Below are 18,757 nucleotides of genomic sequence, written 5' to 3' on the forward strand. Positions count from 1 at the left end.
AAAGTTACTGCGTTGTTTTGGGCAAGCGTTGTGGGCCTACAATGTAGTCAGGTCAACATTACCAATATGGACGGGCATTCACTGTGTTTTTCTGAGAAATACCACATGACCTTGAACACCACAAGAGATGTTTTCTTTCTATTTCTTATTTATTCAAAATTAAATGGTTTGATAGTCACATACAGTAATCACATTAATCAAAAACAGAGGGAAACCCTCACTGTGAACAAACTAATTCACACATTTGAACATCTTGGTAAAAAATGTCATTGATCCTGATGAAATTAATTGAGGAACATGGTTAAATTTAGTACATGGTGTTGAAATATTTTACATTCATCAAAAATCATAAGGTTATTTGAAGAATAATTAATGAAGTGTTTACACAAAATATATAACCAACATTGTTTTATAGTCTTCATTCCTCAGCATTGTAATGTTCCAAAGCTTTCTATTCTTTGGTCAGAGTCTCTGAAACCATTAAGTAATATTCTCCTGTACATTTTAAGACATCTTCTCATGCAAGTGGCCATGCTGTTTAATAATGTCCTTATGTGTTTATGTGTTTCTGCTTTTGATCAACTTGTCGCTATATTGGCAAGAGGCAAAAACTTAGTTGGATGCAGAAACAGTCTGCTACCTGGGCTGTCCTCAATCAGTGGCTCTATTTCCAGAGGGTGTAAGATGCCTCTTTAAACTTTTAATCAGTTATACAGTTATAGTTCTCCTCAGAGATCCTCTGGCAATTTGCTGGTTTCTGGCTCACCGTTCTAACTGATTGTTGGCTGCTGAACTGTTGGTCATTAGCTCATCGTTCTCACTGGTTGTTGACTGGTTGTTGGCTCACCGGTCTGTCTGCTGGTTGTTGGCTCACTGGTCTTGTTGCTGGTCGTAGGCACACCAGTCTGTTGGCTGGTCTGTTTACTGTTTGTTGGCACACCAATCTGATTGATGGTTGTTGGCTCACCAGTCTGTTGGTTGGTTGTCGGCTCACCTTTCATCATTCTCTTACTTTTCGTGTCTGGTGCTGTTGAGGTGGATCTTATTACCATCGATGACGTCTCTGGACGACCCCTCGGGCGATGTCCGTACTGCACTAGAGAAGGACACGCTCACCTGCCTCTTCAGGATCTTCAGCACCTTCATCTTGTAACCCTTACAGGCAAAGAAGTAGATGAACGGATCCAGGCAGGAGTTGAGGTTCATCAGACACACAGTGAAGTGTAAGGAGATCTGGAAGGTTGTGAGTTCAGCACAGTCTGGTTTGTAGATCAGCTTTCGGATCATGTATTGGAGGAGGTCGATGTGATAGGGGCTGAAACAGACCACGAACACCAGGGAGACGCAGCAGATCACCCCGATGGCTTTTTGGCTGCGCCCCGACTTGTCCGTCAGGTGATTGGCCTTGGCGGCAAGGCAGAGTTTACAGCACAGTATGGAGTAGCACACCAGGATGGTCACCACGGGGACTCCGTAGCCTAGGAATACGGCGCCAATCAGGATATAGGAGATGTTGGGCACCGGTTCGAAGTTGGGATACTCCATACAGGTGATGAAGCCATCAGGTTCCTCATTAGTCATGGGCATGGAGAGGAGGGGCAGAGTTTGTATTAAGACCAGAAACCACACCCCGACGCAGATGTACCGAACATTGGAGACCTTACGGAAGCGTGCGAATCGGAGCGGCAAGACGACAGCAATGAACCGGTCCACACTGAGGCAGGTCATGAAGTTGACCCCGGCGTAAGTGTTGATGTAGAAGATCAGCCCCACGATCTTACATAGAATCTCCCCCAGGGGCCAGTGGAAGCCCAGGGCGTAGTAGATTATCCGTAACGGTAGTGACAGTGTGAACAGGATGTCGGAAATGACCAGGTTGGCGGAGTAGAGTGTGGTGGAGTTCAACTTCTTCACATTGGGGCGGATGATGTGGAAGGCCAGGGCGTTGCCCAGCAACCCCACAGAGAAGATGATGCAGTAGAAGAGGGGCATGAGGACTCGGGCGTACTCCCGGTGGTTGTACAGGGTAATGCACGTGTCTGAGTCATTGCGGGTGGGGGTTGGATGGCTGGAGGTTGGAGTCTGGTTGAAGGTCCTTATCACCTCCATCTTTGGGCCAGTAGAGAGGGAAGCTAGCTGTATCTGTAAAAATAAGAAAAATGCAGCTTTGTCAATGTCAACATGTTCATGTTTGCAGTTAGTAGTACACATCAATATTGACTGAATGGATATAGATGTACACTGAGTGTACAAATCCTTAAGAACACCTGCTCTTCCCATGAAATAGACTGACCAGGTGAATCCAGGTGAAAGCTATGATCACTTATTGATGTCACTTGTTAAATCCACACAGGTTAAAGAAGGATTTTTAAGCCTTGAGACAATTGAGACAAGGATTGTGTATGTGTGCCTTTCAGAGGGTGAGATTTAAGTGCCTTTGAACGGGGAATGGTAGTAGGTGCCAGGCGCACCGGTTTCTGTCAAGAACTGCAGTGCTGCTGTGTTTTTCACGCTCAACAGTTTCCCGTGTGTATCAAGAATGGTCCAGCACTCAAAGGAGATCCAGCCTAGTTGACACAACTGTGGGAAGCATTGGAGTCAACATGGATCAGCATCCCTGTGGAACGCTTTCGACACCTTGTAGAGTCCATGACCCCAGTAAATTGAGGCTGTTTTGAGGGCAAAAGGGGGGAGGGGGTGCAACTCAATATTAGGAAGGTGTTCATAATATTTTGTACACTCTCTGTATAGGTACACATATAGGACACGCTAAATGACCCATTTAATTTAGCTTATTTATTTGACATTTCTAACATGAATCTATACGAAGCACAAACAGTCAGTCATGCCCCAGTTGGCTTGGGTACAGCCACAGTCGTCATGACGGAAGTCTACGAACAATACTAGGGATTTTCACTGCACACACATGCAGTGGTCACATCACAGAAACATATTTGTGTTGAAAGGCACTTGCACACTAGAAAGTCTACATCCCTATAGGGCACTCATACACTAGGGATTATGCATCCCTACACTCTTAGGGTGCGTTCACGAATCCTGGACCCTGCCCAGGCTGTGGGTCCAAGATCCAGGACCAGGGTACCAGGTATTGTGACCCGGCAACACCCTGTGCTGATGTTCGCGTGCAACAACTTGAACATACAAAGTTGCAACCAAGTAATTTTTGTTATTTTCCGTTGGTCATTCAACTTTTGTTAGCCAGCTAACGTTAGTTTGACATACTATTAACTAGCTTAATTAGATAAATTAGCTAAGATACAACGCAATGAGTTCAAGTAAGGGCAAAGGGGCAACATGAACTTTCTGTGAAACAGAGACCTTATTGGAGATCTGGGAAAATAAGAGTATGAAGACGGAATTGGCAAACACCCACAAAATACGGTGGTGTATGGGAATATTTGTGAACATATGGGAGCAAAAGGCTATTTAACCATTTACTGCAGTGGGCTAAATCTGTCACAAAGAGTGATTCTTGGTAGTTTTAAACAAATCTACTTTGAAACAAAAGTATACACCTCACAAACATGGTTATGGGCTTAAAGAAATAAGACAGATATAGAGTTGAGTTTGCATCCCAATATTACACTTTATGTGCATTCTGAAAATATTCCAAACCCTTGACTTTTTCCACATTTTGTTAGGTTATTCTAAAATGGATTAAATTGTTTATTTTCCACATCAATCTACACACAATACGCCATAATGACAAAGAAAAAACGGAAATATGACATTTACGTAAGTATTCAGACCCTATACTCAATACTCAATTACAGCCTCGAGTCTTCCTGGGTATGATGCTATAAGCTTGGCACCCTGTATTTGTGGAGTTTCTCCCATTCTTCTCTGAAGATCCTCTCAAGCTCTGTCAGGTTGGATGGGAAGCGTCGGTGCACAGCTATTTTCAGGTCTCTCCAGAGATCTTCGATCGGGTTCAAGTCCAGGCTCTGGCTGGGCCTTTCAAGGACATTCAAAGACTTGTCCCGAAGCCACTCCTGTGTTGTCTTGGCTGTGTGCTTAGGGTTGTTGTCCTGTTGGAAGGTGAACCTTAACCCCAGTCTGAGGTCCTGAGCGCTCTGGGGCAGGTTTTCATCAAGGATCTCTCTGTACTTTGCTCCGTTCATCTTTCCCTCGATCTTGACTAGTCTCCCAGTCCCTGCCGCTGAAAAACATTCCCACAGCATGATGCTGCCACCACCATGCTTCACCGTAGGGATGGTGCCAGGTTTCCTCCAGACATGACGCTTGGCATTCAGGCCAAATAGTTCAATCTTTGTTTCAACAGACCAGAGAATCTTGTTTCTCATGGTCTGAGAGTCTTTAGGTGCCTTTTGGCAAACTCGAAGCTGGCTGTCATGTGCCTTTTACTAAGGAGTGGCTTCCGTCTGGCCACTCTACCATTAAGGCCTGATTGGCGGAGTGCTGCAGAGATGGTTGTCCTTCTGGAATGTTCTCCCATCTCCACAGAGAACTCTGGAGCTCTTGGTGGTTCCAAACTTCTTCCATTTAAGAATGATGGAGGCTACTGTGTTCTTGGGGACCTTCAATGCTGCAGAAATGTGTTGGTACCCTTCCCCAGATCTGTGCCTCGACACAATCCTGTCTCTGAGCTCTACGGACAATTCCTTTGACCTCATGGCTTGGTTTTTGCTCTGACATGCACTGTCAACTGTTGGACCTTATAGGACAGCTGTGTACCTTTCCAAATCATGTCCAATCAATTGAATTTATCACAGGTAGACAATCAAGTTGTAGAAACCTCTCAAGGATGATCAATGGAAACCAGATGCACCTGAGCTCAATTTCAAGTCTCATAGCAAAGGGTCTGAATACTTATGTAAATAAGGTATTTCTGTCTTCTTTTAAAAAATATAAATTAGCAAACATTTCTATAAACCTGTTTTTCCTTTGTCATTATGGGGTATTGTGTGTAGATTGATGACGACATTTATTTATTTTATTCCATTTTAGAATAAGGCTGTAACGTAACAAAATGTGGAAAATGTCAAGGGGTCTGAATTCTTTCCTAATGCACTGTACAACACAAAATACTGAAATATAACAAAACTGATTGACATTGAAACACCGTTTTTTATTAATTATGAAATTATGAAAAACATTAATAACATTCCACCCATGAAGCCAAAGAGGGCACTTTTGGTCATTTACTGCAGGAAAGGGCTACGGAATGCAGAGCAGTACAGGACAAAGATTTACAAAATACACTCACAATATATTTCAGTGAGTGATGCACTGACGAGGTTGGGAAGCTCGTCGGATGAAAAGGACAAGTGTCAATACTTCGGCATGATTGACATTATCATTGGCTCATGATCAACAAGCAACCCAATTAGAACTGTGGATACGTCGTCAGAGACAAGTCCTGTGCCTGGTGCTGCAAGTCAAAGTCCAAACCAGACACTGAACAGTTTATCATCTGAAATGGACAATTCCTTCCCCAGTGGTAAGTTGACAGTAGGCTATGCATAGCAGAGTTAACTGTAAGTTAACGTGAGCTAGCTAGCAAAAAATGATAACGTTAGGCCATGTAACATTAGCATGTGATTAGTCCACTGATAAATCACACGTCCGTTGCTTACAATATGTAGGCTATGCATAGCAATAATACACTGTAGCAATAGCAATGATGCATAGCAATGATACACTGTCAGTTAGCTACAGTGGCTTGTGAAAGTATTCACCCCCCATTTTTCCTATTTTGTTGCCTTACAACCTGGAATTAAAATGGATTTATGGGGGGTTTGTATCATTTGATTTACACAACATGCCTACCACTTTGAAGATGCAAAATATGTTTTATTGTGAAACAAACAAGAAATAAGACCAAAAAAAACAGAAAACTTGAGTGTGCATAACTATTCACCCCCCCCAAAGTCAATACTTTGTAGAGCCACCTTTTGCAGCAATTACAGCTGCAAGTCTCTTGGGGTTTTTCTCTATAAGCTTGGCACATCTAGCCACTGGGATTTTTGCCCATTCTTCAAGGCAAAACTGCTCCAGCTCCTTCAAGTTGGATGGGTTCCACTGGTGTACAGCAATCTTTAAGTCATACCACAGATTCTCAATTGGATTGAGGTCTGGGCTTTGACTAGGCCATTCCAAGACATTTAAATGTTTCCCCTTAAACCACTCGAATGTTGCTTTAGCAGTATGCTTAGAGTCATTGTGCTGCTGGAAGGTGAACCTCCGTCCCAGTCTCAAATCTCTGGGAGACTGAAACAGGTTTCCCTCAAGAATTTCCCTGTATTTAGCGCCATCCATCATTCCTTCAATTCTGACCAGTTTCCCAGGCCTGCAGATGAAAAACATCCCCACATTATGATGCTGCCACCACCATGCTTCACTGTGGTGGATGGTGTTCTCGGGGTGATGAGAGGTGTTGGGTTTGCGCCAGACATAGCGTTTCCTTGATGGCCAAAAAGCTCAATTTTAGTCTCATCTGACCAGAGTACCTTCTTCCATATGTTTGGGGAGTCTCCCACATGCTTTTTGGCAAACAAAAAACGTGTTTGCTTATTTTTTTATTGAAGCAATGGCTTTTTTCTGGCCACTCTTCTGTAAAGCCCAGCTCTGTGGAGTATACGGCTTAAAGTGGTCCTATGGACAGATACTCCAATCTCCGCTGTGGAGCTTTGCTGCTCCTTCAGGGTTATCTTTGGTCTCTTTGTTGCCTGTCTGATTAAGTTTTGGTGGGCGGCCCTCTCTTGGCAGGTTTGTTGTGGTCCCATATTCTTTCCATTTTTTAATAATGGATTTAATGGTGCTCCGTGGGATGTTCAAAGTTTCTGATATTTTTTTATAACCCAACCCTGATCTGTACTTCTCCACAACTTTTCCCTGACCTGTTTGGAGAGCTCCTTGGTGTTCATGGTGCCACTTGCTTGGTGGTGCCCCTTGCTTAGTGGTGTTGCAGACTCTGGGGACTTTCAGAACAGGTGTATATATACTGAGATCATGTGACAAATGATGTGACACTTAGAATGCACACAGGTGGACTTTATTTAACTAATTATGTGACTTCTGAAGGTAATTGGTTGCATCAGATCTTATTTAGGGGCTTCATAGCAAAGGGGGTGAATACATATGCACGCACCACTTTTCCGTTATTTATTTGTTCGAATTTTTTGAAACAAGTTATTTTTTTCATTTCACTTCACCAATTTGGACTATTTTATGTACGTCCATTACATGAAATCCAAATAAAAATCATTTTAAATTACAGGTTGTAATGCAACAAAATAGGAATTACGCCAAGGGGGCTTAATACTTTTGCAAAGGCACTGTATATAGGAGGACGGGCTCATTGTAATGGCTGGAAGGGAATGAACGGAACAGTCAAAAGTGGTTTCCATATTTTACATTTACATTTATATTTTAGTCATTTAGCAGACACTCTTATCCAGAGCGACTTACAGTAGTGAGTGCATATATTTTCATACTTTTTTTGTACAGATGTTTGATGTGTTTAAAAAAATAAAATCTTATTAAAAAATATATTTATTTATTAAAACATACAATCTACCTGCAGTGAAGCCGCTCAACATTTACATTACATTCAGTCATCTAAACTTCTCCCGTCCAGAGCGACCCAGAGGAGCAACCAGGGTCAAGCGCCCCGCCCAAGAGCATGTCGACAGATCTCCCAAGTTTTATAAGTCAAAACGGGGACCCGAACCAGCAACCTGTCGGCCACCGTGTTTGATACCGTTCCATTTATTCCATTCCAGCCATTACAATGAGCCGTCCTCCTGTAGCTCCTCCCACCAGCCTCCATTGATATGCTCTTGGTAAAAGAGAATTACACTGTTTAGGCTTACCACTTCGAATTGTAAACATGAATGGGTGGCTACAATATAACAATTCTAGCCAAGATAGATCTAACAGACCATAATGATAGGTCTGCTCTAGGTCCCGTGTAGCTCAGTTGGTAGAGCATGGCACTTGCAACGCCAGGGTTGTGGGTTAGACTCCCACGGGGGGCCAGTATGAAAAACATTTATGTACTCACTAACTGTAAGTTGCTCTGGATAAGAGCATCTGCTAAATGACAAAAATGTAAAATCTAGGCTTATTTGAAAACAGAATATGAAACATTTTAAATTAAATTATATATGCCTGCCATCATGTGTCATTTTGGCTTGTGTTCTTCATTGATATTAGATTGCTGGTATCACGTAACAGACAACATTGTAACTGCACTTGTGGCTATATTTTCGTGACTGTTTGTATAGGCTATAGTGGCAACAACATATTCAACCTCATTAACTCTTGATTCATCCTTAAAAACTGTTGGCCTCAGAGTTGTTGTGTGAGACTCCTGTCTTGGTTTAGGCAGATAGGGGGAATTCCGACCCGAGTTAAGTGCGCGTAAATGTAACGTAATTCCCTTTTTATGCACCTTTCTCTCTACACATATTCTGACATTGAACTTAAGCATGAGAATAGCATGCTATTCGTTTTGGGTGTACATCAAATAAATGAATGTGTGGTGGAGGTGTGTCTACAGATTTTGACCTTTACTTATTTCCCTCAAAATACCACCACCTTTATGCGCGATGAAATGATTAATAAAGTCGAGCAACCTGTCGGTTCCAAGTGAAAAAACACATTTATGTTTTCTGATAGAAATAACACCATTCTCCATTTTGATAAGCTCTATTAATAATAGCTAGGTATATGAGTGAGCCGTTTGGATAAAGGGGTTGTAGATATACAGTACCAGTCAAGAGTTTGGACACACCTACTCATTCAAGGGTTTTTCTTTATTTTTACTATTTTCTACATTGTATTATTCTACATTGTAGAATAATAGTGAAGACATAATGATATGCCATTTAGCAGACACTTTTATCCAAAGCGACTTACAGTCATGTGTGCATTTTTTTTTTTTTACGTATGGGATCGAACCCACTACCCAGGCGTCACAAGCGCCATGCTCTACCAATTGAGCTACAGAGGACCAATTGAAGGGTGGCAACTTTGAAGAATCTCAAATATAAAATATATTTTGATTTGTTTAACACTTTTTTGGTTAATAGTATGAAAAAAATGTATGCACTCACTAACTGTAAGTCGATCTGGATAAGAGCGTCTGCTAAATGACTAAAATGTAAAAATGTACATGATTCCATATGTGTTATTTCATGGTTTTGATGTCTTCACTATTATTCAACAATGTAGAAAATAGTAAAAATAAAGAAAAACCCTTGAATGAGTAGGTGTTTCCAAACTTTTGACTGGTACTGTAAATTACAAATGTTTTATATTTATTTTACCTTATGATCTCTGGTGTGATGGAGTGAGAGTGTGGGTGTGTGATGGTCGGTATATTCCTGCTCGTTAGCTACATCTGCTGGCCAGGAGTGAGGGCGGCCCGGAAGGGTAAGAGCCTAGTTACACATACATTAATATAATGAGCTTGGAGGTTGGGTGGTGGCTGTTTGACCTGGCTTTGGCCAGATCTGTTTTTGGTCTGGAGCAGCAAGAACTGACATGCAGAGCCCTCCAACGCGGAGAGGGATATCGAACCCAACGGGACAGGAACTTACCGGACGTTACTCAGCCGTAGACCTGACCCCAGTAAAGACAATCCTGGTTTCTTTTAAATCCACAACTAGAATCCCTCCACAGCCTCATAGAGGATCTAGATACATTTTCTAACCTCTCTGGATTACAACCAAATTATGACAAATGTACTATAATACGTATTGGATCACTAAAAAATAAAAATGTTACATTACCATGTAGTTTACCAATAAAATGGTCTGATGGTGATGTGGATATACTCGGAATACATATCCCAAAGGAAATAAATGATCTCACTTCAATAAATTTTAATAGAAAGTTAGCAAAAATAGATAAGATCTTGCTATCAATTTGTCAATTTGTGGAAAAATCACCCTGATTCACTTTTTAGTATTATCCCAGTTTACCTATTTGCTTATGGTCTTGCCTACGCCTAGCGAACAGTTTTTTAAATTATATGAGAAAAAAATATTCCATTTTATTTGGAATGGCAAATCAGAGAAAATTAAAAGGGCCTATTTATATAATGAATATGAATTCAGAGGACAGAAATTATTAAATATTGAAGCATTAGATCTATCACTAAAAGCTTCAGTCATACAAAAGTTATACTTAAATCCGAACTGGTTCTCAAGCAAATTAGTAAGATTGTCTCACCCAATGTTCAAGAATGGCCTTTTCCCCTTTATTCAGATTACAACAACTCATTTTCAGTTATTTGGAAAGGAAATCATCTCCCAAATATCACTAGTTCTAAAACAAGCCATAGAAAGTTGGTTGCAATTTCAATTTAATCCTCCAGAAACGACAGAACAAATAATGCAACAAATAGTGTGGTTAAATTCAAATATACTAATTGACAAAAAAACTTTATTTTTTGACAGAATGTTTAAAAAAGGTATAATCTTCGTAAATGATATCATCGGTAGGACTGGTGGAGTTATGTCGCACATGCAGCTAACAAAAACATATGGAAATGTCTGCTCTACCCAAAATTACAACCAAATAATTGCAGCCTTACCGCAAAAGTGGAAGAGGAAAGTGGAAGGGGGAGAAAGTAAAGAACTTGTCTGTCGGCCTTGCATTAAAGAACATAATTGGTAAACTGTGATAAATAAAAAAGTATATCAGTTTCACTTAAGGACCAAAGGATTGACAGCCGTCCCATATAGATTGCAAAATAGTTGGGAAGAGATTTTTGACGTACCGATCCCATGGCATAGTGTTTATGAACTGCCACGCAAAACGACACCGGATTCAAAAATTAGAATCTTTCAATTTAAATTATTATATAAAATTCTTGCTACCAATAGAATGTTATTTATATGGGGGATACAATCTTCCCAGCTCTGCAGATTTTGCTGTGAAGAGACAAAATCATTAGATCATTTGTTTTTGGTTCTGTCCATTTGTAGCTTGTTTTTGGACACAGGTCCAGGAATGGATAAAGGATTGCAATATTTACCTGGAGCTAACCTTGCAGATAGCATTACTGGGTGATCTGAAAAGTCATAGTCAATCGATCAATAATATAATAACACTTTTAGAAAATGTATATTTTTAATTCACAATCTGTAGAAGCAATGAGAATAGAAAGGTTCAGAACTTTTGTAAAACATCACAGTACGGTTGAAATATACAGTGAGGGAAAAAGGTATTTGATCCCCTGCTGATTTTGTATGTTTGCCCACTGACAAAGACACGATCAGTCTATAATTTTAATGGTAGGTTTATTTGAACAGTGAGAGACAGAATAACAACAACAACATTTTCTTGGTGACTATGGTCCCAGCTGCCTTCAGATCATTGACAAGATCCTCCCGTGTAGTTCTGGGCTGATTCCTCACCGTTCTCATGATCATTGTAACTCCACGAGGTGAGATCTTGCATGGAGCCCCAGGCCGAGGGAGATTGACAGTTCTTTTGTGTTTCTTCCATTTGCAAAGAATCGCTGTTGTCAACTGTTGTCACCTTCTCACCAAGCTGCTTGGCGATGGTCATGTAGCCCTTTCCAGCCTTGTGTAGGTCTACAATCTTGTCCCTGACATCCTTGGAGAGCTCTTTGGTCTTGGCCATGGTGGAGAGTATGGAATCTGATTGATTGATTGCTTCTGTGGACAGGTGTCTTTTATACAGGTAACAAGCTGAGATTAGGAGCACTCCCTTTAAGAGTGTGCTCCTAATCTCAGCTCGTTACCTTTATAAAAGACACCTGGGAGCCAGAAATCTTTCTGATTGAGAGGTGGTCAAATACTTATTTCCCTCATTAAAATGCACATCAATTTATAACATTTTTGACATGAATTTTTCTGATTTTTTTTGTTATTGTTCTGTCTCTCACTGTTCAAATAAACCTACCATTAAAATTATAGACAGATCATTTCTTTGTCAGTGGGCAAACTTACAAAATCAGCAGGGGATCAAATACTTTTTTCCCTCACTGTATATGGCAAATATAAATCATATATGGATGGTGTTAAGAGATAGATGGGAGGTGTTGAATGGAGTTGAAGGATGGGACTAATAACAAATAACAACAAATAATAACAAGATAACTAATAATGTAAGCATACTGTGTCCATAATAAGTATATAGGTTGTATGTTGGGAGCTTTTGGGAAAGAGCACAGTTAGAAAGATATGGCATATAGAAGCAAACCGGATGGACATCATGAAAATGATCGGAGAGGTTGAGAGTAGAAGAAGTTCAGGAGCAAAAATAAATAAAATTATTATTGTAAAATTGACTGTGTCCATAAGGTGTAGATAGTAAGTATAAGCTGGAAGTAGAGGCCTGGGCATTGTTGTTCACTAATTTACCCCAAGTAGGGAAAGGATGGCTGGGTTGAAAAGTAATAAAGGGGAGTATATATATAAAAAACATGGGGGATTGGAAGTGATGCAGACAATTACATTGATATAAGTTACAATCTATCTGCAATATTAAGCTGATCTACCCCCAATAAAAAATAAAAAATAAAAAAATAAAAAGACAATCCTGTTGGAATTCTGTTTTATTTTGTTTGATACAGGTAAACAGCCTAGCTGTTCGTCAGCATAGAGGGAAGACCCGTGTAGAAAGGCTCAAAGAGGAGCTAGGTTTTTGGTTTGGTTTTATTAATACCCAGCGCTTTGGCACATTCTGTTGTTTATTTTCCTGAATAAAAGTCCTGGGTCGTTTCCCTGGAGAAAGATCCATATTGGGCTAAGCTGGTGTTACGTCACTCTCTCCTCACATATTTTTATTTGCACAAGTACTATAGCCTTTTGTCTGGAGTAAGAAAATGGTAAAAACAGTATGGCCACTATAGAGGTCCTATAATTTGCTGCTCTATATGTAATTATATGGTGGCCACAGCATTAGAGTAAGGTGTTACAAAAGGTGCTATCTAGAATCTAAAAGGCTGTCCACATAGGATAACCTTTTGAAGAAGCATTTTTGGTTCCAAGTAGAACCTATTTTGTTCCAGGTGGAACCCTTTTGGGTTCCACGTAGAACCCTTTCCACAGAGGGTTCTACATGGAACCCAAAAGAGTTCCACCTGGAACCAAAAAGGGTTCTACCTGAAACCAAAAATGGTTCTCCTATGGGGACAGCCGGAGAACCGTTCTGGAACCCTTTTTTTTGTTTCGAATGTATAGCTTCAGTATCAGTGAGCCACCTGCTTAAATTTTTTTTATATATTACTAAGTTATAAATTGGCCTGGTATAACAGCCAGGTCTCAAGCGTTCAACTTATTTGCCGTGTGCCCTTGGGTATGAGCTGCCTAAGTTGTTTTGATGATGTGAACCTAATCATGATTAATCAATTGTACATTGAACCTGAGAACAACATATTGTTAGCCATAGATTACAGTTCTCAATGTTGCAACTTTTGTTTAGCAAACATTTTTTGGTTTAGAATTTCGCTTCCCATTACTTTCCCAATTCTACCTAAATGTCAAGTCAAATAAATGCTTTACTTGAAATAATGAATACACAATCAACGATTGATGAAACCAAACCACAAACGTGCACTTACCAAAACCAGCTGTATAATTGCATTCTTCCAAAGTGTCAGAGTAAAGCAGGATAGTTCCTCCTTGGCATGAGACAATTGTCCTCTCAGAGTTCAGCAGAGACCACATTCCCCAGGATTCTAGAGCAGAGTGACACAGAGTGACAAATAGAGAACTAGGATTGAGGGGTGGGCTGGCGCTCATAACCATAGTGACATAATAATATCCTGTGTTGCTGTTAATGTATTTGAGTTTGTGGATCTCTCTCTCTCTCACCCTCTTTCTCTCCCCTCCACCCCCCATGTCTCTGCTTCTCTCTCCCTTTCTTGGTTAGTGAAACTGTCACTTGTTGATGCCCACAAAGCTCAAGCTATCGCATATCGACACGGTCAATGTTTTTATTTTTGTCTGTTTTTAAGACTATTTTGAATATTGTACAGAATATAGACAGGGAACTTAATCTCAGATTTAGTTTAGTAATTTACTACTTGTGTTAAGCATCTCTTTTAGAATGACAAACAGATTGCTCATTTGTTAATAATAATTAATTAATAAATAATGAATGTCAATTTAGCTACATATGATAGATAACTGATCACTAAGTGTTCAATGTTGCTATCCGCTCCCCCTCAAAATCATTAGGTGTCTCTTTTGTTCATACAGTGCCGTCAAAGTATTCACACCCCTTGCCTTTTTCCACATTTTGTTGCGTTACAAAGTGGGATTAAAATTGATTTAATTGTCTTTTCTTGTCAACGATCTGCACAAAATACTCTAATGACAAAGTAGGAGAAAAATTATAATATTAGTTTTTTTTAAATCATAATAAAATAAAACACAAATATATCTTGATTAGATAAATATTCCCCTGACTGCCTACATGTTAGAATCAGCTTTGACAGCAATTACAGCTACGAGTCTTTCTGGGTAACAGCTTTCCACACCTGGATTGTGCAACATTTGCCATTATTATTTTCAAAATTCTTTAAGCTCTGTCAAATTGTTTGTTGATCATTGCTAGACAACCATTTTCAGGTCTTGCCATAGATTTTCGAGCAGATTTAAGTCAAAACTGTAACTCGGCCACTCAGGAACATTCACTGTCTTCTTGGCAAGCAACTCCAGTGTTGATTTGGCCTTGTGTTTTAGGTTATTGTCCTGCTGAAAGGTAAATTCATTTCCCAGTGTCTTGTGGAAAGCAGACTGAACCAGGTTTTTCCTCTAGGATTTTGCCTGTGCTTTGCTCCATTCCGTTTCTTAACGATTACACGCATACCCATAACATTATGCAGCCACCATTATGCTTGAAAACATGGAAAGTGGGACTCAGTAATGTGTTGTATTGGATTTGCCCCAAACAAATTTGTATTCAGGACAAAAAGATAATTGCTATGCCACATGTTTTTCCATGTTGAAATTATGGGGTATTGTGTGTAGGCCAGTAACAAAAAAATATCAATTTAATCCATTTTAAATTCAGTCTGTAACACAACAAAATAAGTAAAAATTAGATGGGTGTGAATACTTTCTGAAGGTACTGAAGTAAGTTGGTACTAAAAGTCTCTGAGGAAAATGTAAGTTATCTTGGAAACGGGGTGTGTCATGTGCATGTGTACCCTTGAGAGGATGTGGTTTCAGCCACGTGTGTGTTCATGGCCCCTTCTATCTGTTTCATATCTTGACAATCATTGACATTTCCTTATTTTCGTTGCTCTTTTTTTTGCTTTTGCAGTAAAGCTCTGGTTTGGTAGTTTGGTATCTCTTTCACGAACACGTACCTACAGTACTTTCAGAAAGTATTCACACCACTTGACTTTCTCCACATGTTGTTGTGTTACAGCCTGAATTAACCCTCCCGTTGTCCTAGGGTCAAAATGACCCGCCACTGTGTTGAACCAACTTTATTTAATTTTTATATTTTTGGGATCATTTGTGAGAAGGAGGCAGTGAGACTTCAAAGAAAGTATCACTGCCTCCTTCTCACAAATGATCCAAAAAATATAAAAATTAAATAAAGTTGGTTCAACACAGTGGCGGGTCATTTTGACCCTAGGACAACGGGAGGGTTAAAAATTCATTCATTTGAGTTTTTGTGTCACTGGCGTACACACAATACCCCATAATGTCAAAGTGTAATTATGTTTTGAGAATTTATTTGAAATTAATAAATAATGTAAAGCTGAAATGTCTTGAATCATTAAGTATTCAACCCCTTTGTTTTGGCAAGCCTAAATAAGTTCAGGAGTAAAAATGTGCTTAACCCTCAGTTGAGTAGTGATTTTCAAACAAAGATTCAACCACAAAGACCACAGAGGTTTTCCAATGCCTTGTAAAGAAGGGCACCTGTTGGTAGATGAGTAAAAAAAAAAGCAGACTTTGAATATCCGTTTGAGCATGGTGAAGTTATTAATTACACTTTCGATGTTGTATCAATACACCCAGTCACTACAAAGATACAGGCGTCCTTCCTAACTCAGTTGCCGGAGAGGAAGGTAAAAGCTCAGGGATTTCACCATTAGGCCAATGGTGACTTTAAAACAGTTACAGAGTTTAATGGCTGTGATAGGAGAAAACTGAGGATGGATCAACAACATTGTAGTTACTCCACAATACTAACCTAATTGACAGAGTGAAAAGAAGGAAGCCTGTACAGAATACAAAATATTCCAAAACATGCATCCTGTTTGCAACAACACACTAAAGTAATACTGCAAAAAATGTGGCAAGGCAATTATCTTTTGGTCCTGAATACAAAGTGTTATGTTTGGGGCAAATCCAATATAACACATTACTGAGTACCACTCTCCATATTTCAACCATAGTGGTGGCTGCATCATGTTATGGGTATGCTTGAAATCCTGGTTCAGTCTGCTTTCCACCAGACACTGGGAGATTAATTTACCTTTCAGCAGGACAATAATCTAAAACACAAGGCCAAATCTACACTGGAGTTGCTTACCAAGAATACAATGAATGTTCCTGAGTGGCTGGGTTTCAGTTTTGACTTAAATCTGCTTGAAAATCTATGGCAAGACCTGAAAATGGTTTTCTAGCAATGATCAACAACCAATTTGACAAAGCTTGAAGAATTTAAAAAAGAATAATGTGCAAATGTTGCACAATCCAGGTGTGGAAAGCTCTTAGAGACTTACCTGGAAAAAAATGCATTTAATCAATCGTGAATTCAGGCTGTAACACAACAAAATGTGGAATAAGTCACACAAACAAGAAGGTACGCATACATACACATTGATCATTCTTGAATTGCATCCCTCGCCTTTGCAACCATGAAAAACACTTTAATATGAGAAATATTTACACATCATACATGTTGTTGTTTATATTGAACTGTTATTTATCAATGATAAAACATAATGCAAGTCCTTTATACTGCAACACTTTATTTGTATACATTTTTTAAGTACTTAGGACAAGCAAATTGAGTTAGGGCAAGGAAACTCAATTAGGGCAAGTAAACTGAGTAGAGTTGTAGTGATATGTTTTAGGGATTTAGAGATACTTATGTATGTATAGTGTATGTGGACACCCCTTCAAATTAGTGAATTTGGCTATTTCAGCCACACCCGTTGCTGACCGGTGTATAAAATCGAGCATACAGCCATGCAATCTCCATAGACAAACATTGGCAGTAGAATTGCTTTACTGAATAGCTCAGTGACATTCAACGAGGCACCATCATAGGATGCCACTTTTCCAACGTGTCAGTTTGTCAAATTTCTTACCTGCTAGAGCTGCCCCAGTCAACTGCTGTTTGTGAAGTAGAAACTCTAGGAGCAACAACGGCTCAGCCGCGAAGAGGTAGGCCACACAAGCTCACAGAATGGGACCGCCGATTGCTGAAGCACGTAGCGCGTAAAAATCGTCTGTCCTCGGTTGCAACACACGCTACCGAATTCCAAACTGCCTCTGGAAGCAAAGTCAACACAAGAACTGTTTGTCGGGAGCTTCATGAAATGTGTTTCCATGGCTGAGCAGCCGCACACAAGCCTAAGATCACCATGCGCAATGCCAAGTGTAGGCTGGAGTGGTGTAAAGCTAGCCACCATTGGACTCTGGTGCAGTGGAAACGCGTTCTCTGGAGTGATTAATCGTGCTTCACCATCTGGCAGTCCGACGGACAAATCTGGGTTTGGCGGATGACAGGAGAACGCTACCTGCCCGAATGCATAATGCCAACTGTAATGTTTGGTGGAGGAGGAATAATGGTCTGGGACTGTTTTTCATGGTTCGGGCTAGGCCCCTTAATTCCAGTGAAGGGAAATCTTAACGCTACAGCATACAATGACATTCTAGATGATTCTGTGCTTCCAACTTTGTGGCAACAGTTTGGGGAAGGCCCTTTCCTGTTTCAGCATGACAATTCCCCCTTGCACAAAGCAAGGTCCATCCAGAAATAGTTTGTCGAGATCGGTGTGGAAGAACTTGACTGGCCTGCACAGAGCCTTGACCTCAACCCCATCGGCCACCTTTGGGATGAATTGGAACGCAGACTGCGAGCCAGGCCTAATCGCCCAACATCAGTACCCTACCTCACTAATGCTCTTGTGGCTGAAATGGTCATCTAGTGTATCTATCTAAATGTGAAGAGGGGATGTGTGGACTTTCACTAGGCTTCCATTAATTCCATTGATTATTTGGTGTTTCTAAATAAAAGTGAAATTGGTGTTACTCAATTTAAATTAAGGGAAATTAAATAGTGAGCAAAATGATTAATCATGTCACTAGTGAATTATTTTTAAAGGGTTCAAGACCTTATACAGTGAGGGAAAAAAGTATTTGATCCCCTGCTGATTTTGTACGTTTGCCCACTGACAAAGAAATGATCTGTCTATAATTTTAATGGTAGGTTTATTTGAACAGTGAGAGACAGAATAACAATAACAAAAACCAGAAAAACGCATGTCAAAAATGTTATAAATTGATTTGCATTTTAATTAGGGAAATACGTTTTTGACCCCTCTCAATCAGAAAGATTTCTGGCTCCCAGGTGTCTTTTATACAGGTAACGAGCTGAGATTAGGAGCACACTCTTAAAGGGAGTGCTTCTAATCTCAGTTTGTTACCTGTATAAAAGACACCTGTCCACAGAAGCAATCAATCAATCAGATTCCAAACTCTCCACCATGGCCAAGACCAAAGAGCTCTCCAAGGATGTCAGGGACAAGATTGTAGAC

General features: G+C 40.1%; 1 protein-coding gene across 1 annotated transcript; it reads right to left on the bottom strand.

Moving 5' to 3' along the window:
* Positions 1 to 1,008: 1,008 nt before the first annotated feature.
* LOC311129308 (G-protein coupled receptor 183) lies at positions 1,009 to 13,628 on the bottom strand (the record flags this gene model as incomplete). The annotated part of the gene is made up of 2 exons (XM_084161588.1): positions 13,586 to 13,628; positions 1,009 to 2,142 (listed from the first exon to the last, which is right to left on the bottom strand). The coding sequence occupies exon 2, from the start codon at positions 2,107 to 2,109 to the stop codon at positions 1,009 to 1,011; it is 1,101 nt and encodes a 366-aa protein (XP_084017714.1). The 5' UTR covers positions 2,110 to 2,142; positions 13,586 to 13,628.
* Positions 13,629 to 18,757: the final 5,129 nt, after the last annotated feature.

The sequence above is a fragment of the Coregonus lavaretus genome (genome assembly GCF_964263955.1).
Source record: "Coregonus lavaretus genome assembly, chromosome: 5".
NCBI lineage: Eukaryota > Metazoa > Chordata > Actinopteri > Salmoniformes > Salmonidae > Coregonus > Coregonus lavaretus.